This window comes from Pithys albifrons, chromosome 1 (genome assembly GCF_047495875.1).
Source record: "Pithys albifrons albifrons isolate INPA30051 chromosome 1, PitAlb_v1, whole genome shotgun sequence".
NCBI classification, from domain to species: domain Eukaryota; kingdom Metazoa; phylum Chordata; class Aves; order Passeriformes; family Thamnophilidae; genus Pithys; species Pithys albifrons.
Window position 1 is genome coordinate 23812885 of NC_092458.1, and position 23980 is coordinate 23836864.

At 40.8% G+C, this 23980-nt stretch overlaps 1 protein-coding gene across 1 annotated transcript in view; it reads left to right on the forward strand.

The window, feature by feature from the left end:
- The window catches only part of AFF3 (ALF transcription elongation factor 3), a 328111-nt gene that overhangs the window by 207360 nt on the left and 96771 nt on the right, over positions 1-23980 (forward strand). Inside the window, exon 7 of the mRNA XM_071568183.1 lies at positions 1095-1146. Coding sequence (XP_071424284.1) covers positions 1095-1146 — 52 coding nt within the window. The remainder of the gene's footprint in view (positions 1-1094; positions 1147-23980) is intronic.

Genomic DNA, 23980 nt, shown 5'->3' on the forward strand with positions numbered 1-23980 from the left:
CTGTGTCTCCTTGTCTGCTAGGCAACATAAACTCATGTATAGACAGCTATTAGCATCCAGTGACACACAAGAGGAGCAGCGACTGCACAGTCACTAGGTCCAGAATTCAAGGTGATTCAAGAGGAGTGGCATACCCTGTACATCCATGGTAGAGCTAAACAGAAATCTTACACTGAAGTACAGCTCTCTTGGGTTACTCAGAGAACATGAATTAGAGAAAACAACATCAGCCTTACTGTTGGTTTTGGGTTTGGTTTTTTTTTGCCGGGGAGGGGAGGAAAAGAAGAAAGGAGGGAGAAGGATTTGGCCTGACTTAGCAGAAGCAGTACAATCCCATCAGCCTGCCTCCCCCTGTCTGTGCTTTGTAACTAAGTCGTGTTGGGCTTATCTGTTATTTTTGAACCAAGATGGAGATCATAACAAGCCAATATGCCAGGACCCATATGAGTCACTAGAAAATGTGAAGAGGCATCCCTTGGGCCTCTGATACTTCTCAAACATTTGGGTACCTGACCTCTCTTGACACTGAGTGCCTATGCCAAAGTACACAAAACAGCAAAGAGGACTTCCCCAGTTGCCACTTAGAAGGAGCAAAAGAATATATCCTTAATCTGTCAAAATATCCATTGTCAGAATTGTGCCCTAATTACTGCCTTACTATCTCCTGCTGAATTTATTTTGCTTTGTATGAAATAATTGTTCTTCCTGGAGCAGGGTTTTGGAGCAAGTGCATGTTGTATGGAGTACACTCTCAATAGCAGAGCTGTAGGGCCCTAGAGAAATCCCTTCTGTTGCTCCAGGGTCTCCTGTCCTTGGTAAAGCCTGTGTCCTCTAAGCAGCCTCTTGTGTGGGGTTCCTCTGCCTGACATTACCAGAGTACATGTATTAGTGTCAAGAGGAGTCAATTCAGGATTGACTGCCCCGGTTGCAAATGCTCCAGCAGTGCCCCTGCAGCCCTGTTGTTGCCTCCACAGCCTTCTGTGTATGTGGCAAGAGTGGTGAGTGTTAGCAATGAATAAAGCATTGACATGTCACATCCGAGCAGTTTCTATATTGACCCATTTCTGATGTCATTTTCTTCTTTTCTTTTAAAGGGAAAAGTGATGTAGAGCCAAATAGCCCAGAGAAAAGCGCAACCCATACATCGTAAGTCACATTTGCGTTTAAGATTGAAGAAGGCAGCTGTGTTTTTATCAGATTTGTTGGCTAAAATGCAATTTGTTTGTTTTCATTAAGATAAAACTCTTTCACTGATGCTTTTCTTAAACCAGCTTTTTAGATAACAACTAAACATTAATTATTTCTATAACTTTGGCATGCTAGTAAACTAGAGATCTTTGCAAGTGAAATGGCTCAATATCACACTGAATAGATATGAGATTATTTTTGTGGGTGTGCGAGGCTGGCCTTTACAACCTTACTTCAACATTACCTTAATGCTGCTAGAGTTTGTCACACTTGCTAAAAAACATTATGTCACATATGCCTTTGATGTACCGATGTAATTTTAAAAGACTGCAGACTGCAGCTTCACCTCTGAATTACTTGAAATCCAATTACAGTTATCTCTGGTCTCTCACGATTTTGTTGATGTTTTTGAATTAACAAAAGAAGTCGAGAAATAGATAGGAACAGGCACTTGTAATATATCAGTGTTCACCTTCACTCTAGTGCAACAATAGAAGCTTTTACCATTTTTAACTCTAGCATACAAAAGACTGAATTGTTTTGCCAATGTAAACCAGTCTATGAAACAGATGGGCTGCAAGTTAAAAAAAGAAAGGCATCAGTCTCCCAAACTGAGCGAGATAAGTGAATTCTTTTAATAACTACCAGGCAGGAGCACTATGAATTTCTGCAAAACCATTCACCTTTTTAATCCCATTTGAGGGAGGGAAGTTCTTGTAACAGTCTGTCATGTGAATTTTAGAGTACAGCTGGCCCATAATTTATGTATTCTGATTCCTGTTATTTAAATTCAGAGCATTATATCATGTAAATCTCATAAGGTGTCACCATTTGTTACATGGCCAAAAGTATTCACAGAAGGAGGTGCAATAACAGTGATTTATTGTGGGATGTTTTGATCTCCGCTGCAAATACGCATTAAAACTCTTCTGGAAATGAGTCTAGAAAAAGATTTGACACGGTGTAAGGAATGGCTTGTCTTGCAGATTGTGTTGTGGAATGCAATTATAGTATGAAAGCATATTTAGCCAAACTTATTAAATGAATTAAGCATTAGAAGACGTATGCCTTCTGATAGTATGATTACTGGGAATGGTTAAAGAATTATTCCAAATATTATCATTTTTAAAAATAATATCGCAATAAAGGCCAAAAGAGGAAGGGTTTTAATGCCATCTGGAGGTATTTTTGAGAAATGAACGCATTTATTTTTGCTCATATTTAGCAATATATAAAACATAAGCTGTCCTCCAAAGTGGTTTTTTTCTGGTTAGGTAGTATTTTATTAGTGAGGAATGTTCCTTTCTTCTCTTTCATCGTATTAAAATCCTGTATGATCTCTGAACCCACATTAGTGGTATCACTGAACCCAAAATATGGCTTCAGGGATACACCCCAATCTGGTTATGGATTTGGTTTGAGACTACATACTATGTCATATAGTTGGCTGTCTTAGATAGAACAGACTTCAGAATCTGATCTAGTGTGAAAGGTTTCTTGCCTAATAAGACATCTTAGTACAACCTTCTGAAACTGTACTGTCTACTAGATGTAGTATATTTATAATGCTTATCTTTAAATTGTTACTATATTTTAAGGCTATTCCACAGCGTACATTGTTTCCCAGAACCATTTTTAGAGGTAGAAACATCTGGTTACTGTTGATAAATGACTGTGTTCAAGAAGCAGAGGCCCCTCTACTTAAAGAAATTCTGTTTAAAAGGATACAGAAGAAAAAAGACGAAATGGGAAGAAGGGAACCAGAAAGTGCTATGCCGAACAAGGAGGAAGAAAATGAGAGGGATATAGCTAAGAAGTAGGAAATGGAATTGCGAGCATCACATTTTCAGAAAGAGATACAAAAGTGAGAACAACAGAAGAGAAAACTAGAGGTGAAATACTGAAAACAAGAAAGGGAGAATGATAACAAGTAAAAGCCATTAGCAAGCTAAAATGTATGTGCTACTCAGTGGAGGGCTGGCTCTGCGAGCGTCCTAGTGAAGGAAAGTAACTCATGTTGATATGTAGGCACACACTGACACCCCAGTTCTCTTTTTGCTACCCTTCTGATGGCCTTCCCATGTTTCTTCTCTTTTCTACCTTCAAGGACAGGCTTTTATCCCTGGTATCTCAGGCAGTCATGGATGCAGCCTTTCTCTACTCTTTTGCAGGTGTAGCAACTCGCACCTGTGCACACGATGCACAGCTAGAGGGACTTGCAGTGTAGCTGTACATATGGATGTGTGAGCGTATGTGCCTGCTCTGACCACAGTATCAGATGTGCTCTTCCCTTGCACACATGGAGAAGGCCATGCCATTGTGCAGCTGGGCAAGAGGTCCAGCAGTGCCCAGCTGGTTGCCATGGGAGTGTGCAAGGGGGCACGGATGCTGCCAGGGGTACCCATGGGTAAAAAAGCCTGTACCTTCTTGCAAAGTGTCCCTCCCCTGAGCGTCAGAGGAGTCCGGTTGGCATATCCTGGCAGGGGTTCTAAAAAAGGAACAACACTGATGTAGGGGAGATGGCATGTTCAGGTCTGACAAGGAGAATCTGTGAATTCATTTAACTGCAAATCAGTGTTTCCCTGTGAAAATGGAACAAACAGCAACAAAAAAAGCCCACAAAGTAAGTCATGTTTGCCTAGAGGAAAATAACAGAGAAGATGAGGAGGAGTAAATTAATGATTCTTTCTTGAAAATGTCTTTTTTATTTTCCTCAGGCATGTTACAAGCCACACACTCAAGCCAAGCTTATATGACTCAATGGCAGTTAATTCATCCTTGGTGCAAATATACTACCTCCATCCAAACATTATTTATGCAGCTTCAGAGGACAGGTTGATTACCCTCCTGAATCAGGCAGAGGCATTTGTGCACCAAGCATGTACATGATGTATCCGCTTCAAGACATTCCTCATGCCTTGTCCACTGTTCTCCAGGTCCTCAAAAACAAACATAACTCTGAGACCTGGAGGGCCAGGGCCAAAGATGCTACCTGTGACCTCCCAAAATATAGAAACCTACAGTGCAGGACACTGTTCAGAGGGGTGTGGGTACAGTAATCATTCAGAATGGCATTATGCGTAGGGGTTTTCTTGTATGCATTAACTCCCTCGACAGACTTGATGTGACATAGCTCTCCACTGATAATAATATTAAACATTAAAAACTAGTATGCATTAGATGATGTACATTAATTGATGCAGCATCCTAATGAGACAGCTGAATAAGGGTAGTTACTACAATGCTAAGGACAACTGAGATGGATTTAGGGGAATGAGACTGATGAGAAAGCAAGCAGGAAATCTTAAGCAGAACTGTAACCTTTTGCACAATATTCCTATGGCCTTCACCGCCTTGGCATGCACAATAATCACCTAAGCTGGTGCTGAAGAATTGCAATAAAAGATACAAAGGTGTTAAGATGTCTGGAGTCTTCCCCAGTTGATTCATGTTCCTTGTAATTGAATGCTTTTAAAGCCATGAGAATTGTGGATTTGAAGGGGTTTTGTTGTTGTTGTACTCAATATATACAGCTCTCTATGGGTCATATGGTTACAGCTTCAATGAGCATTTCTGAACTTTAGAACTGATCAGAAATATCCAGCAAAGTTGCGGATTTTTGCTTTTGTAATAAGAGGGTCGATTTTCAAGGGTCAACAAACTTTCACAGATTTTGTTAAAAAGACCTAGTTTTTATTAAAATCCTTTCTCCCTCCCGTGTTTTACCAGCTATTGGTCTGGAGGGCTGGGTTAAGGAGTAAGGAATGGATAAAGAAAGAGAGTTGTTTGGTTATTAATATTTTCATTTATAGGATTTTAGTCTTTCTTTGGCAAAAACTATGTCCTTTCAAGTAAGCCTTTTGTTGCAACTAAAACATTTAATTTTATAAAACTTCTGTGCAAGGCAAAGTGATTCCAACCAGTGCATATGTTTCAGAGGACCTTGCAGTGCCACAGAAACTCCTCCATGAGAAAGGGGTCTAGGATCTTCCGTTCTCTATCCTCCCACATGCAAAATATGACAATAATTATAAAATGGCATGCATACACAAAGCTCTCAGCATGACTCCTGCTCTTGGAATGACTTTCGATGTCTGTTGAGATGTTCCTCAGTACCTTTGTGTTTGTAAATGATTTCCAGTTCAGACTACCCAAGGTTAATCATGCCTGACTGTGATTCACTGCTATGCATTTACCTCGACATTTCTAGTGCACTTACTTAATGATATCAGGGCTACCAACTAGATACCTCAGTGCTGTCTCTTTATTAACCCTCCCACAATTGTTTTCATGCTGAGCTGCTCCAGATTTTTCCTCCCTTTTTACAAGAAAATTAACCAAGATTGAGGGAGGCTTTTAGAATTTATGGCAGTTATGCAGGTTTTATCCTTTGCTTATAGTCTATGAGAATCACAGTGATCACACTGTGTGTTAGCTTGTTTGCTTTTGCCAGGTAGAAATACATGTTGGCTCTGTTCCTTCCCTGCACTGGTCTCCAGCATTACTTGCAGAATGGTTTGCTCAGGGTGATCTTCATTAACAGTACTAAATTCAGCAGCTTCCAAGCCACCCATTTCCAGACATTAGTACTTCAGTTTCTTGCCCATCCAACACCTGCTTATCATTCTCACCCCCTTGATTCTCCTTCAGGAAGGAAATAGGAAATTGCTACTTGGAGCAACATCACTATTGTTCTTACTTGATGTGACATGTCTGTATTGTCATGAATGTTGCCTGTTGGTTCCTTCTTCCTCTGTTCTGTGTTTCCCCTTGTATCTTCAGAGTAACTCACAGATAGTTATTCAACAACCAAAAACTGCTGGTTTCTTTCCCCTTCTGTAGGTGGGAAGACTGAGGCAGAGGGATTACAAGGTGCCTGCAGAGAACAAAGAGAACCAGTCCCAAAAGCAGGCAATCAGCTTGAGCGAGTGTTGTCAGCGCTCTGTCCAGCTCTTAGTCTGCAGGGAGCTTGGCCTCTCACATGTGGCTGATGTGATCTTGACCTTAAGTGTCTCAGGCAACAGCTTAGCTCAGTTGGTTAGAGCATGGTGATAGTAACACCAAGGTTGTGGGTTTGCTCCCTGTATGGGCCATTCACTTAAGAGTTGGACTCCATGATCCTTGTGGGTTCCTTCCAACTCAGAATATTCTGTTATGAACTTGGGAGTATTACTGTGACATAAACTGCAACCTGATGGAACATTGGAGTTGAAAGAGTAGCCTTAATCCCACCTCACTTCACCAAAAAGCCTGGTGCAAGTTATTTTAAGTTAACCTTGACTTTCCCCCATCTAAAATAATTAGACCACCATGAAGACTGTCTTATTAATATTTGTACAAAGTGTTGAAAAATGTAATGTTCTGTAAAAATGGCTGAGGATTACTCACCCAGAACAGTATAGGAAATAAGCAGTAGTTTAAGTTTTCAAAGTCGGGTTTGGGTAGTAAGTGGGAAATGTCCTGAGCAGTGCCAGGTGTAGGGAGAAAGGGAGGACAGAAGCTGCTGCCCTCCCAGGAGCCTTCAGACCTGGTGAGCAGAGGCAGCTCCTGACCCATCACCACTTCCCCATCCTCCCTCCAGAGTTTCAGTCTTGGGACAGGGATCACACAATTTAAATTAGAAGGATTTGGCTTTTGTCTTGCTGAACTGGAGGAAGGGGTGGCAAATAGGAAAGGGACAAAGCATTCAAGCTGCAGAGGGAAAAAAAACCCTCCAGCGGTACATCTTCAATATCCTTCTCTTTGTTTGCCAAAAGGACCATGATGGTTCACATCAACTGAACCAGAAAATAGCTAACAGATGGATTTAGAGGACAATAGAAAGGGTGAAATCCATGCCAGTGAGGAAGTCAGCTCCAAAAAAAGGGCTGCCCAAACTTTTATGGAATATAACTTTTTAGCTCTCAAATACAGATACTGGGACAACTTCCCAGCCTTCCACAGCTGAAGTTGTGGGCATTTTAGGTGGCAAGGACATCTGCAGCAGGCCTATCAACCAATGATTTGGTGAAACCTGTTTTAGAAACTTAACAGGCTCTATCCAGGCCAGTCATGGAGCATATCAACCCACTCATGAGCTACAGACAATCCTGCTTTGATGAGAAGCACAACTTCCAAGGGTTGGTAACCAGTATGAAACTATATACTTCATGTTAATTTTTGAAATTTATTGTTTCTGAAAACATCGTTGTGTCAATGGCTTTTAATGTATATCTGTGATGTTTCTGAAAGAAGTTGTGCAGTCCATGATTAAAAAAAATCCAAAGAACAACTCCTTAGTGTGATGAATGAAGGCAGTGTTTTTCAGAGCAGTGGAGGTCTTGAAAACTGTAGAAGTGAAAGTCTGGTGTTTATCTATGAACTAAGCCTCTGGCAGAAGAAGAAGGCTGGCTTCATTGCACTATTCCACCTGTTTACTTGAGCCTTGGCTTGCAGCACTAATCCCTAACACTGCCAGATTGTCACTGCTCAGCCAGTCCATCAAGAACAGCTAAAATTTTAAAGCACCCTCCTCAGCTCTCAAATTTCCATGAAAAAGTTTGTTTTTCTGTCCTGTCCCCTGAAGAATTACCTTCAGTCCACATACAGGGGACAGGACAGAAGAACGAACTTTTTTTTTCTCTCTGTGTATTAAATATATAGACTGTTAAAAAATATAATTCCACCATAACTTCCCTCAGAAACAAAGTGATTTCCCCTGTGGGATGCATCAGACCCACTGTGGTATGGTCAGAATGCTAATATGAACCTTTCCTGCCAGTTACTAACCTCTTCTGAACACAGATTTTTTGAGTTTACAGTGTACAATGCTGCCGATAGTTCACAAAAAAAAACCCTATTGTAAGTTGACACCAAGAAGTCTATTTTCTTCAAATGCTATAAAGACATTTTCTTGAAAGATATTTGCTCCCACAGATCCTGACTGAATCTGTCTTTAAGGTTTACAGAGTTAAGGAGGAAGAATAAATTGATACAATTGGTCTTGTTTTATTTTGTCATGTAAAAAATATAGGCACATAGCAGTCAAAGATGATATAAGTAAAAAAAATTCTAAATGATACCTAAAGTCATACAAAAATATCTTAAAATCATGATCTTCCTGAAAGCAGATGAGATGGAGCTGATTTGTTTGGTTTAGAAAGAAAATACCTGGAAGCCAAATCTGACCTTAATTGCAGCTGTGGTTTTCCTGGGACAAAATTTAGCTTCTGTTGATTTTGAGTCAGACCAAGAAAAGCATTATCTGAGATGTCAACAGTAATGGGAATAGGTGAATGCTAAATAAAAGTACTACTGAGTCTTGTTTGACTTAGATGGGGTGAAATAGGGCTTTCATTGTCCTATTTTTAAATTCTATCCCTCTTTTACCAGATATAGCCAATAGCTTGAGTTAACCACCCTTACTGCTCTATGCAGAGTTTTATTTATAAAGTACCCTTGATATAGGCCCTCTTGTGTAACACCTTCACCTTTACTATCTATCTGTACTCTGCACACTGTAGGGAAAAATAATTAGCCATGGGAAGCTGCCATGGTTGCCACCCTTGGGTCAAAGCTGAAGGGGAAAGTGGTTTTGTGCAAGAGAAATCTTCACCTTGAAACAACAGCTTTTGTCCCATTTGAAAGCTTACTATATAGCTGGGCATTATTTCTAATTTTATACCAAGTCAAAAAATGCTTCTGTATCACCAGTGTTCATTTAATGTCTTTTAGAATAAAGCTGAGCATTTTAACTGGCTAAAATATCATCAGGCTTGAGGAAAAGTTTTCCTGTATTGCAGTTCTATGTAAAGCATAGCATTTTTCTCTTAAGCATGATTTTCCTTGGGCTTTGTCATTTGTAAGGAACTAATTAGGAATTTTGTATGTATTATATATTAGCTTGAAATACAGTGATTGAAGAGGGGTTGCCAGAAAAATTGGGAGATGCAAATACCTGGGATGAAGGCTGTTTCACTGGAAATGCCTTCAGGAAGGCAGCCCCATCAACCCCGCTCCGTATTTTTCCCCTGGAGAAAATGATAAATGGAAGCGTCTCACACGTTGGGGTCATGGTGTGCGTGGTGGTGTTTTTTGCTGGGCTAAAATTCCTGGTTGCCAGGGTAACACATTTTGGAAATTCTCTACCCAGGGCGAAAGCTGCTGCAACTTGAAACCTGCCAGGGCTGAAGCTTGGCCGAGGCACCACCACTGCTGGGTGCAGGGGGCTGCTCACTTCGCCCAGGGGTCTGGGTCAGGGAAACAAAATAAATGGGTCTGTTCTCTTATCCAAAAGAAGAGAAAAGTCATTGGGAGCATTCGATACTTCCAGGGTGTCGTAACCTGATTTTTTTCCCCACACTGTGTCCCATCAGCCAAAGGATGGGGAGGTTACCTCATCCCAGGGCTGAATCGCTGGGTGATGGGAAGAGGAGTGAGTGTGTGCCTGAAGGGTGGGGAGGGGAGGAGAGCAAGAGGGGGAGAGAGATACAGGGCTCTGGCCACCTGCCAAGAGAAATAACTAACATTTTGCAAAAGAGAAATCCTGAGACTGAGGTAATAGTATGGAAAAAGTCTGTTTCACAGACTCTTGAGCCTGAATACAAGCCAAGTTTTTTTAGGATCTTTTTTTTTGGGGGGGGGTGTTGATGTTGTGGGGTTTTTTTATTTTCCCAAATGCAGGCATTCTATTAACATTTGAACACTAAAGCTTGTCCAGGAATGGAAAGATTCTGGAATTTGAAGAGCCTTAGTTTTCTACTTTGTTGGTACACAGATATATTTTTTTAATACCAAGAAAGTGAGATTTTGAATGAGAAGCTCCCTCATTTTGCTGTTACTTGTTTTATGACTGTGAAGAACAAATTAAGGGAATCTAAAAAAATGCCTGTTTATCTCCCAGAGTAAGTGACTCGAAAAAAAGAGACTTTTCAAACTTGGTGGACAGCTTTTTATTTGCCATGCAAAATACCAAAAGATACTGAAACCTGAAGTGATGATGAATTTTCCTCTGTGGAAAAGTCTACTCTTCAGCCATGAATAGCTATGATTTTTTTTTAACCAGTGGCAGGCTAGCAGTTTCATGACAAATTACTGTTCGTACCTAACTAAACAAACTGGTGAAGTTCTTCTGCCTTAATCTCTGGATTTGGATTAAAAGTCAGAGTGTGGATATTTTTTAACGGCAGAAAAAATAACTCTTTGGATTTGTTAGGATGTTATTGCAAGCAAGTTTTCTGGTCTTTGATTTGCTAAGCTACAGCTGGAGTCTGCCTTCCTCAGGGTAAGAATATATTTCCACATTATCATTTCACCTGTGGTATTTTAAGAGGGAGAATATTATACCTTAGCATGTATCTTGACTTTTTGCATTCTGTTCTTTGTTTAGCATGCAGACAAGCTTCATCTCCCCAAAGAGATGTGGAATATATTTATCAGCAATTTAGAACTGGTGATAGATTTGACAAGCAAGCAGGGTGACACACTGAAGCTATCAAAGCTGGAGATGAATCAGGACAAAGGTTTGGATGAGGTATATTGTTCCTGAGATTCAAAAGGGTTATACTTGCTGATCATTCCAAAATCAAGGCAACTCTACACTGACTTACAAAGATAAAAGCTAAGTTTTTGCAAAGAAAAAAACCCCAGCCACATGGTTTGATTGGCCCACAGACCTTTTATGGCAAAATAGTGCAATTACAGCTAGCATTTCTGCATGCTGATTTTTATTAGTTTTGTAAGATATTTTGTCAGGATTCATTTGTGCTGATTTCCCCTTTCATGGGATAAACTGTAAGCAATTGTTGATAGAGAAAAGGCATCTCTTTACATCTTTCTTCGGAGATACACTCCAGGAGGTGTGATAGATCAGGTATAGTAAATTAAAACAGAACTGATCTGTTACCTGATAAACATGTGGACTTGCTGTGTATTTAATTGTATTTGAATTTAGTGCAATTAAGAGTGCAAATCCTGTAGATTCACATCAGCATTCCTACTAGCAAAGCAGACAAATCAACACAAATATTCTCTAAAAGTTATTTAATATCATGATGCGGACAAAGGATGAGCAAATTACCCTTTTGTACCTCATTTGATGACCAATTTTTGTGGCATTTATAATGTGGGGGTAGAGGGCCTTCTGTTCTGCAGTGCCGTGGGGAGATGAGGCAGGCAGCCAGACGTGTGACCCATCTTGATGTAGTTCAGATGGAGGCCAAATACCGCAGGGAGCGAGGAGAAGGGCTGGGGCTGGGAACCCCAGAATATCACAGAATGTAACCTCAAAATAAGTTTGTCCTCACTCTGGTCTATGCTGGTTTTAACTATTGGACCCAAGAAAAAAATTAATGTGCCTGCTCACATAAAATCCACATGTGTTTCTGTAACTTATACAAAAAATGTAATATGAGACACAAACTCTAATACTTCCAATCGTTGTAAGCAACAGCAGTTTTTGTAGACTTCTGTGGAAGAAAGGATGAAGCCTTTTGCCACAAACTGTTAAAAATCCCTGGGTTTTTCTCTGTCACAGAGTAAAGTTTTGATCTCATAAATAATTATAGACAAGCATGATGCCTTCCAGCAGGACTTCTTTCACCGTTATTGTTTGAGAGACCGAGAATTCCTATGGGTGCCTAGATTGGTGCTTATGCTGTGCTGCCCATCTCCAGATCAGTTAAATAACATTTCCCTGAGAGCAGCATGCTTTATTGTCAGCGGCCTCAGTAAAGCAGGATGACTTGTACATGCTGAAAAAGGGCTTGCTAGAAAGTGACTGCACATGAAAAGATAAAGGCGGGGGGGGGGGGGGGGGAGAGGAACCTGTGTTTGTCAAAGTGGAGGTCTGCTGCTTCTCCACATCCCTCACAGCTGCCATTGGCACACTGACATTGCATCCTGCAGCGCAGTAATCCCAGCACAGCTCCCGCGAGCGAGCGGTCCAGCACACAGGTCAGGAGAGGGCCAGTCAACTCAGGAGAGACATCCTTTTCTCCTCTGAACAGTTTTACTCTTTCAGGCTTTGTAGTCAAGAGAACGAAACCTCTCTTTGAGCCTGTACCGTGTGTTTCATTACTGTCTGAGAGCGGCTGGCTGATGCCACCCTTTAGCAGGCATGGTCCTGTAAGAAGCCCTGCAGCACCCACAGCAGCCTTCTGTGACTGATGCTGAGGAGGCAGGAGTCAGGGACCAAATTTCCAGCTCTGAAGCCTGGGAGACAGTGGAATAAAGAGAGAAAGGGGAAGATCAGAGGTATAGTAAAAGAAGACTTGTCAGCCAGGATTTTAGAAGCATCATTGCTATATGAATAGAAAGACATATGTAATACATAAACAATGAGAGATAGGCATGAAGCTGGATGCTAAAGGTTAGATTTGTAGAAGGACATTGATAATATTCCCAATTTGCATATATTTTCATCAGACAACAGTAGGTGGATGACTTAATAATCGTCATCTCCAGGCACTGTGAAAAGATTATAAAAAGCAACAGCCCTCCTTTTAGAATTATTTTGTTTTATTTTTATCTAACAGAAATGGCCAAGTATATCTTTAGCATGATCCCGTTTGGCTCAATGACACTGCAGAGCTATGAATTCACTATGAGAAGAACAACTCTTTCTGTGCGCTGAAGAACATAATAAAAGCCTTGGTGCCTAGCTGGAAAGCAAATGCCTCTTGCTGAAGCTGCTTATGTTTTCCTACTTGTGAGAAATTAAAATCTCATCTTATTTCTTTGCATACACTTGTCATCCACTCAGAGTTTTATCCAAATAAATCTCCAGTTCTTTTCAAAGAATATCTTCTGTATGAGTTGCATTAGCTTTAAAGACTCACCAAGAACAGCGTGGTCCAGGCTGACACTCTTCCATCAGGGAAAGAACTGTATGAATCTTATCCTGCAATTCTGCAGCTCAGTTAATTATTTGATGTCCTAAGAAGCTGCTGCCTCACAAAGCCAAGGAGAGGGAGCTGCCAGACCCTGTTCCCATCTTTGGTCAAGACTCAGTGACGTTCAGAAACTTTCCATCCATCACACCATGTTACACAACTCTTCCCCTCTCCCCAGCCCTCAGCATTGTGGAAATTAAATAGCGCGAAAAATTAACCCCACTGTTGTTGTAATGCAGTGGGGTAATGTGTGGCCTCAGTTGCTGCTGCAGGAGAATGTGTGTTTGCTGCTTTGGTAGCGGGGCTCTGTGGATGGAGCAAAGGGGATGCCAGTAGCACAAACCTGGGGAGCACCCCTGCAGCCGCACAGCCCTGCCCATTCTCCAGGTATCCTTGGGCACCTTATCTCAAATGGTTAAAGGATTAGATCTGATTTGTCTTTCCCTGTCTTGTTACCTGCTGTCCGTCCCATGCCATTCACCACTCCTGATTTTCTTTCCTTCCTCTTTCTTGCTGCACCCTCTTTTCTGTTCTCTTACCATCCCAGCCCTGGTTTTGTAAGGATTCACCATCTGCAGCCACATGTCATGTTTTTCACTTCTGCTGGCCCTTCCCTTTTCCCCTTTTTCCTCACAAAACATGACACACACACACACCCATCTCATGAAAAACAGAAGAGAAATAAAGAGGTGTATGTATAGCAAGGGATACACAAATCCACTCACAGCAGCTCAGGTTTCTGGATTTGTGCATATCAGTCTTTGCCTCCTTTCTTCTTTCTCCCTTGATTTCTCCATCACATCATCTCTGCTTCACGGTAAAGACTAAATTTTAACTATTGTCACGTGCCCAGGTATCGCCCCAGTCTTTCTTTGAGGCACGTAGTTTTCCATTCTTTTCTCTTTTAAGAATTATACAAGAAAAAAAGATTTTGAAAAAGAAAGAGATTAATATGGAGAAAAGTTTTGCTTAGCTACAAAATGTTTTCCCTTTATAACTTTAAGCATGATTGACAGATAGGTTTATTTAATCAAATTGCCTTCTCTTAGAGTGTATTATTTAATGAGGGAGCTCTTTTTTTTTGATTGCATAGGAAACATTAAAACATCTAAGAATTTCTGATATGCTGTTTACTCATCCATTATGTTGGGAATCAGTGTAATTTCAGTGTCAGCAGTGGAATTAATAATCATAACTGTTATCTGTCACAGTGTGATCTATTTGGGGATTTTCTCAGCAAACCAGTATATATCCTCCACCCTTTCACGACAGAGGAAGTTTTAAAAAATAAGTCAAATTTGAACATGTTTTTGTTTTGATTATTCCTGATGGTAAAGGTGGATATTTTTAGGCTTTAATTCAGTTTTAAGTCACTGATACGAAACCCTTTAGTCATGTAAATTATTGCTTTTTTTCCCCCCTACTTATTTCACTCAGAGTTTCTCAAACACTCCGTCAAGGATGGCTCCCCATTGAAGTGCACCCTTCCTTCCTGAAAAAACAAAAACAAAACTAAAAAAAATGGCAGTTTAGCTTTCAGAGATAATTTAAAATCCCTTTTTGACTTTAGTGTTAGTTTGGGTTGACTTCATTCCATTATTGGTGGTGATGCAGGAAGGGCTTTTGATTTTTGATTTTTCACATTTTTATAGGTTTTAGGAACACAGTAGCTGTAGCAAAGTAGATCTAGTGTGTTAATATTTCTCGCAGCTTGAGTTTAATGTCTTTATATTGCTACCCCCTGTCCCAGAACAGTGAGCTCAAATGCCTCAGCTGTTTAGTCTCTTTTTCAAGGTAGAAGGTTGAAGAATATCAAAAGGAGACATAAACACGGGGCAGAGTGACCCAGAAGTCAGAACATCGGAAGAACTCCAGAAGCCCGAGGAAGTGGAGGACTGATGAAAAGGAGGTCTCACCGACCCCAGACTCAAATTCTGAGGGGTTGGAACAGGGGTGGGACCAGAGGGGGAAAAAGGTTGAACTGGAAATGTGTAAAGTAATGATTGAATGGATCATATTATAAAAGACATGGAAATTAGAGCTTGCCCACGCGCACATTGATGTATTCCTGGGTGAGCCTGGGTGCTCATTAAAGTCACTACCCTCTTATCTCCTACCAAAATTTGGGTTGAAGTCTTTTATACAGACTTTTCAGGCATCAGTGGTGTACTTCACTGTTGGATGAACAGGCTTCCCATGTGAGAGCAGGGGAGTGCCCGAGCAGACAAATGGATGGATGTGAGGTAGGCAGACAGGGCCCAAATCTGGTTCTAGTCTCTTTGGGTTATATGCAGCCTTACATGAGTAAATAACTGATAAATGAATAAAACCTTTCAACTGATACATTTGGTAAGTACCAAGACTTTTCATATGACTCCAAAGTAAGGGCAGTAACTGTTAAATGAATTGCTTTTTCAATAAAACAGTAAGAGAAATTTTTAAATCCTTCATTGTTTCTTACAGTGTTTTAGTGCCTCATTAATTCTTGATTAGCCTAGTTGTTAAGAGGCCATTATTAAGTGGTAATAAGGTGTAAGAAATTACCTATAGGACCATAGTCCTGTCACACAGACCTGCTGTAGTTAGCACCTCATCAGGTGCTTAGACCAAGTGCCAGCGATGTAAATCAGGGGTTCCCTGCCTAATGGTGGAGCTCACGGTAGTTGTCCAGCATGATGAGCTGTTAGCTGAGATGGGGTGAGTCCTCTGGTGCAGAGAAGTAGAGAAGTCCTGAAGAAATACAACGCTCTCAGCAGCTTCCTGTCCTTCAAGTGCTCGCCAGTCTTGCCTTTGGCAGAGTAGGAAAACTACTATAAACCAGCAGAATAAAATTACTTTGCAATTACATTCATTTAAGTAATTTCAAATATGCCTGAAGCTACGGCAGATGAAAGTCCACTCTGCTGTATGATTTGTCAGACAGAGTAAGAGGATTTGGTGCCGGTCCAACAGAATTTCCCCAAACTAATGACCTCTTCAGGTCATTAGCATGTCTTTAGAACATACACTTCCCCTCCAAGCCTGCTCCAAACATTGATAAAACTAATCATTATTACCCTTTTACAAATAGGAAAATGAGCCCTGGAGGCTAATTTTATTGTGATTTGATGCAACATTAATCAGCATTCTACAGAAAAGACATATTTCTATGTCCCAGGCTGCATATATTTATTTTTCGGTGTGTATTATGATTTTTCCCCCTAAATCTCTTTGAGGTTGATGCTCTAATGCTCACAGTATACAGCACCCATTCATTACCTATAGAGAGAGCTAATATAATACAGCAGCATCACCATCTGAAGAGCACCAAAGATGCTAATAATTAAAACCACAAAGCGAGCTCTGGCTAGTACCTCCCTCCTTATTCCTTCCTGGGTTTCAGTGTTCACTTGGCAGATGAAGCACAGTCCTTCGAGGAGGGAGAGCAGCTCAGGGCTGCTGTGGCCACTGTCACTTTGCCAACCCACAGTGACACCCCGGAGGGTGTGCCAGCACCTGCTCACTGACGACTTCATGATATTGGGTGTGGGAGGACATTCACACCTCAGGAGCAGTGTCAGAGCAAAGCTGTGAGAGGCTCGTTTTGTGCCCGAACCTGCAAAACAGAGCTGTGGACTGAGTTTCAGTCCTAAATATCCATGTTTTTTGTTAAATAGCTATGCACTCATTTCTGTGTGATTTCATCTGAATCTTTCACATTTCGAAGCCCCCAGTGTGGTTCTTTGGGCCATGTGTGATGGTGTCTCTCACCCCAGCCCTGATTACCATCCCAGAACTCCTGAGGGACTGATCCTGAGCTGCAAATGGCTGGAGAAGGGTACCTCCTGTGTGCCCATTTCACCTTTTTTCAGCCTCAGAGTTCAGGTTGTGCGACAAAATCTCCATACTTGGTACTTGAGCTGCTTCAGAAGCCAGAGTAGCCCCAAGATCTGTGTAAGGGTGGCTGCTGCAAGCTGTGGGCACCACTCCCCCTCATTCCCAAGCCACCAGACCCTAGAGCACCCCAGAGGGCATGGCCATCCTTCTAAAGCTAATTTTCACCTATCCCTTCTCAGTGGGAGAAAGGACACCCCTGAATATGGCATTTGGCTTTGTCTGATTTTAGATGGGCTTGACTGCCTGCCCAGTCACAGAGCGGTACTGGTGCTGAGTCGGGGGCAGACCCAGTCCCTCCACAGACTGCCGTGCTGGCAGCAGAACCCCCCCCAGCCAACAGGCAGTCAGGGACCATCGTCTCAGCTGTGGCTGACATCCTGTGCACAGCCGCAGTGGTCCCAGGCAGGGGTGCAGAAGGCATCTGCCCACTGCTCCTTTACACATCTGCTGAAATGTATTTTTAGTATCTTATGGTAGTAATTAGCAGAGAATTGTCATGGCTTTTACAAGGATGGGGGAAAACTCCACCAAAACCCACGTATTTAAAGGGCATTTCTGAGTGCAGTTTCAGCTCTCAGAAAAAGTAATGGAAGGAGCAATTGCAGCCCAAACCAAAGACTGTTAGGAGTTAATAACCACATGAGGGTAACAGAGTTGACAGTTCCAGTGTGATAAAAGTTTATTTAATCCTACTCTAAACAAGCAATATAACAAATCCCTGTTAAGAATGAATGATGTCTCACATGTAGCTTAAAATAATCAAATTTTGATTTAAAATACCAAAATAGGCCAAATGCTAGAAGCTTTTCTGGAAGAAATTAAAATCGTTGGGTCCAATTTTATTTTTTATTTGCAACATTTTACAGATGAATAAAAGCATTCTTTACATAAAACCCGCTTGCCCCATTTCAGGCAGGAATGTGTGTTTGCCAGAGAATTACAGGCTCTTGAATTTTGACATATTCTGCTCCAGTAACTGTGCTATGGTCTGATGGAAGAGATACTGTTGTATGGAGAAAGATACTGTTTCGGCACGTCTTCATCTTCCCACCTTGTCTTTGGCTTTCTTTGCCATAAAATTTCCTCCTAGTGCAGGCTCCAAAGGTGAAGCAGAGGCTAAACAGCATAAGATGTTCGGTCACAGGTGTCTGAGAGGCAATGCCTGTGTCTTCCCATCAACATCTGGAGTTTCCTTCCCAGTTCTGAATCTGATTAAACAGCATGACTGTGTTAAAATCCAGGGAATCTCTTTGCCTTGGTTTCATTTCTCTGATTGAATGAGCATTATCATGAGTTTGCTTACTTTTGACCTCAGGGGTGTTGGGAAATATACCTACACAGAGCTCTCTCACTAGAAAACAGTGCCATAGAATGCAGCCTAAATCGGTAGCTGTCTTGATAGCTTGTGTCTTACTTCATACTCGTAACTGATACTGGTGATAAGGAGAGTAAGTCCTCATGCTTTAATGTTCAGCTGGAAGGAAGAGTGGGAGAAAGTATTGATAAGAAAATTCAGGCAGACATTTTTTTATCACTCCCTCTTCTTCCCTGACACGCCTTTAAATTGCAAATAAACTTGAAGCATGAGACATTTATAAAAAGATGTAATGATGGTTGTTTGCTGTATCTTTGGAACAGGAAAAACCTTTCTGTGGTACACTGAAAAATACACAGTGATTTTTTTTAGACTAATAAACACTGCTGGAGATAGTCTACAGGTTTATAGAATTTCCATGAAGTTATTTGAATATATCAAAGGTCTTTATTGTCAGTCCCCTACATTTTGCCTATTTTATTTTGTATTTTTATCAGCCATCTCTGCTGTTGTCAGCACTGAAAAATATTTAAGTGCCTGATATATAACATGTACATATGAAGTTTTTTCTCTTATCAGTAAAAATCGTTTTCCTTTAAGGTAATAGAGTGGGATAAATTAATTGCTGATGAAACCAGTTTCACTGTAGTGACACCGATGATGAAACTAACCCAATGCATTTAGCTCAGATGATTCCTTTTTGACCATTAACATTGTTACTACTGAATTGAATTCCTTAGAAGTCAAGTGTCATCTCTTGTATATATGGCTTTTTAAATATATATTACAAAATACAGACATAATATTTGATCACAAATGTTTTGCAGTTGTGCTAAATTAACATATAACTAACTTGTAGGATTTATTCTTACTTAAACATAAAACAGATAATTACCCACAGCTCTGTCACTTTTAAGTCCTGCATATTTTATTTCCACACCCAAAAGTACTTCTGAAATAATTATGATTGTTTTGATTGGACTCAATCTGACATGAAATAATAACAAGTTAGGTCTACAACTTCCTTGTGAGAGGAAGAGGAGGGGCAGACACTGATCTCTTCTCTGTGGAACCCAAGGGAATGGCCTGAAGTTGTGTCAGGGGAGGTTAAAGTTGTATATTAGGAAAAAGGTTCCTGACCCAGAGGGTGGTTGTATGCTAGAACAGGCAAGTGGTCACAGCACCAGGCCTGACAGAGTTCAAGTGCTTGACAATTCTCTCAGGCACATGGTGTCAATCTTGGCAATGATCCAATGCTGGGCTAAGGGTTAGACTTGGTGATCCTTGTAAGTCCTTTCCAACTCAGCATATTCTGTGATGCTGTGATACTTAAAGCCATTTTTTGAAAGGTGGAAACTGTAGGTAGATCCTGTGGGAGACTACATAGAATTAGTTTCCTGGGAATTCAGTATCAGATATAAATATCAAACATACAAACCGAATAGCCAGTTTTAGTGGAGCAGATTTAAGCAAGTGGTCTTCATTCCTATCTTATTGTGTTAAAATTTAAAAAAAAAAAAACTAGCAACACAAATCCTTCATTTTCAGTCATGTAACAATCTGAGAATCCATTTCTGTGAGCTTGGTTCATACCGACACTTGCTCCCAACACTGCTATTGATGCTTGCTTTTACTGATAGTCTGACAGCTCATGACAGAAAAAAAATATTTCACTGAAAGCTTCAGTTAACTGACAATGAGTAGGAAAAAAATTAAAGACCCCAGTAAGCTTTGTGGATCTGTGTGAAACTCAAAATAAGGTTAAGTTCAGGACTTTGTAAACTGAATTAAATTAACTTCTGAGTCAGCATGGCTAATTGATATTTTGTTTGATAAAATAAAATCATGTGGGTTAACTGAAAATAAAAATAGCTGTGTTTATTTTCTCAGCAAAATGGAGGAAAATTACATTCAGAGCTAATCATTCCCTTTAGGTTACCTCACTCTGGAAGGTGCTAGGGTAGCCTTGTTACAGGACTAGATACAAGCATATTTTGAAGTAATGTTGTTGAAAGAAGAAAATGAAAGCATCAGCATTTCAGAAATGTTGAAAGTGATCATTTTACATAGAATTTCAACTTCTTTAGTTATTTAGGAGAAAATATTGCTCAAATGTAGCAATTGCCAAGTATTTTGGCTGGTCCTCACACTGTTCTTGATAGCTAAACTATTTGTTGGAAAATTCTCCTCAACTCTAAAGCACTCACACCAGACTGTAGAGTATTGTCCATGCTTGAGCCGTTTTGAAAAACTATTGTTGACATTTTTTCTCAATATGATTCAACATTTCCAAAGATTTAGGATGTCAGTAAGCCTTATCAGACATCATTTAGACTTCCAGATGATTATTTTTTATAAGATGATTGTGGTACTTAGCAGCTGGGTAGTAGAAGCTGGCAATCAGAATACAATTGTGTCTAATTCATTTTTATACACTATTCCTATTAGTTAAAGAAGGATGTTTCTTTGCAAGTGACATTACAGCTGTGAAGTACAATGTTTTCATATGACTTTTTCAGAAACTGCCAGCATGGTACTGCCAGCATGCCAAGCTGGTGTCCAGAAGAAAATTTAAGAGCAGTGATAAAATGAAAGGAGAAAATAGAAGCCCTTCTTGCAAACAAGGGTTTGTAATAGATATTCTGACATAATATGAATGATGAGGGATGGAAAATTCATAAGGTTGTGTGGAAGTGCAACACACACTCTGTGCATAGAAGACTGACCTATAACTCATAAGATAGTGTGTGTCGAGTGAGTTATGAGAGTTGTTCCCTGGTGTATATTTAAAAAGAGACATTAGAGAGGAGATATAGTGTGGTTTACTGTGTGAGAGCTAACTTCATAATTTACCAAAGAGTGTTTTTAAGGAAAAAATACTTTGTTGTTTTGGGGGTTTTTAATACATATATATTGGAGTCCAGGTGCTGTATTTCTGCGCAGCGTGTGCAGGATCTGAATGCTGGGAGTAAAGCTATTCTGTCTGAAAGCAGACCTCGCCTAATTATTTCCACTGTTGCAATGTCCAAAGGACATTATTCCTAAGGAAGAGGAATTTCCCATTTTGAATCCTAGAAGGGTTTATCTCAAAGTGAAACAAGCAGGCCAGAAGTGCTCAGTGCCATCAGACCCCAGGGCAGCTGAGAGTTTGTGCCTGGAAGCCCACGGACTATTCTGCACATATGCCTTGATCAGAGCTTCACAGTATAATTTGAATCAATGAGATCCTACATGAATAACTATCCCTTCAGTGCTGCTCCATGGAAAGCAAAGGAATTACCTGACCACTGCAGATTGCACAAATGTTTTCTTTTCCCAACAGTGAAGTTCCCGGCCACGAGCTTGCCCCAGGTGCCAGTGCCTGCCTTCAGCTCCCCTGTCCCTGCAGAGCCTGTGCTCCTGTCCTGGCACTGCCTTAGCAGCCTCTTCCCTCTCTCCCTTAGCCCATCCTCAGGCAAACAGGAAAACTCCTCCTGTATTTTGGTGGGACTGCTATCAGTTTGGAGATGTCTGCCTTGCTGGGATTATCTTTTCCTCTTTCAGCATCTTGCAATACATCAAAAAGCAGAGAGGAGTAAAGAGCATACTATCACTAATGCACCATCTCCTATTAAGTTTGTTAGCATGCTAAGCTTAGCAAAGCAGTTGGAAACACCATGGCCATGGATGTAGTGCCTTCAGGAGCAGAGGTACCCCTCTCTGTTAGCCAAGCTTGCAGGGTGCAGGTGTCCACAACAAGCAGCACTCTGTTTGCCCCATGAAGCAGAATGCCGCCTGGTGTTTGGCCAAGAGCTTTACTTTCCTTTTGTAGTCTGCCTCCTAAGGAAAAGAATGCCTTTTTCCCTATGCCTAGCTTGGCTGAAAATGAAAGGCACTGAGAAACATGCTCATGGGAGAAGTTTAAGCCCATCCTGCAGAAATTTGAGGGCTGGAAATTTCAACAACAGCCCCTACATCCTTAATGCACAAAACTCTGTATAGCTCACTCCTCAGCATCAGGTGATGGCATGTTACCCTGGCCATACATGAGCTTTTAGGTCTTTCTGTCCCTCATTTCTTTGGTTTTTTCCCCTCTCTTGCCACACACTGAATTAGTTATTTGAAAATATATTCTGACATTGTATTATTTCAACAATAGTGGAATAATGTAATGATGTGTAATTAGGAGCCGGAATATAATAGTGGTGTAAAAATGATTTTGGCACTGAATTTTTTTAAATTAAAATTTCATTACTTGAAAAGTGTTGTGCTGTTGCCCTTTCCAGTGTGTGAACAACAGTGTCCATGAGAGAAAGGGATGACTGCCAAGGGGGCATAGAGCGGTTTTCAGTCTCTTGAACTCCATTTGGGGATTCTCCTGAGGCACTGCTCTTCCATGCCATGAGAACCTATAAGGGTACAATATATTTTAAAGCCTCTGTAAATTGTTGATTTTACAATGAAACTCTTTCCAATTTTGAGGGGGTGGGATTGTTTAGGGAGTTTTTTGTGAAGCATCTGGAGTTGTGAGGAGTCTGTAGCTGTATGGACCTGTCAATTTTCTATAGGTTATTGTCACAGCCCTATCTCTAAATGAAATGGTATGCTTCCTTTCACAGTAGCCCACTGTATTCTTTCTGTTTATTTGTTTATTTTAATCATTTTTTCTCCATCTAGTCAAATAAACCTCTAAATTCTGTGTGTACACTGAGGAACCTCGTCCAAAACTTTACTGTCTCCTTCCTGTCAGAGCTGACAGAGAGTATAATCACTTGTATTGTCCAGAGTACTGTTTACATAAAGGAGCAATAAATACCTGTTGAAATTTTTACTGGAGGCCTCCCAGATGGATAGTTCATTTATTATTACAGACAGGGTTTCATTTACTTAGTTATTAAAAAAAGCAGGCCGCTACAGCCCATTTATAACTATATTAAAACTAAATGAAGCTATAAGTATCGCAGACAGGACTGAGTAAAATACATATAGTGACTTTCCAGGAAATGGCTAGGAAAAGTATCTGAAAGGAAATACTGAAAACTTCAGGGGTCCTGCTTTGTCTTTCACAGATGTGCTTCTACTGGCTGGAGCTGGAGAGGACTTGGAGGGGGTATAGTTCCCATATGTTCCTGTGCCCTGTACATATTCCGCAATAGCCTCTCTGTGTCAGCCAGTCAGCCAGGTACCCTTGGGAGGGACTGAATTAGCCTGTTCACTCCTCGAGCCTTTCTTGATATAAAAAGCTCCAGCTCAGGATGTCAAATAATCTTCATCCCAGAGCCGGAATATCAACGGAGTATGAACTCCGATTACAAGAGAGGACAAAGCTGCTCCCTTGGCACCGACCTGTAAAGCAAAGGCAGGTTGATCAGGGAGATTCCAGAGGTCTTAGTTTGGAAGGTACCTCCAGAGGTTCAGCACAGCCATCTGTGAAACTGAAGTGAAGATTGTGGATGGTCTTTGTGGCACTTTTGTAGCACTGAGTACATGTCACCAGACATTCTCACCCCTGCTTTGAATAGAGAGAAATCAGTCAGTGGATGGGAAGCACATGGTTGTGTGTGAACCAGATCATGATTTTATTATGTCCAATCTAGACAAATAAAGGACAGTCCCATCAGGGAAAGGCTTGTGTCCCAAAGCATAAGAAATTGTTGGCCAGAAATTAGCAGGGTAGAGAAACTGAGAAACAAGTTACTTTGGAATTTTTTAAGCAGAATTTTTTAGGGTTGTAAAAGGTTGCATTTCCACA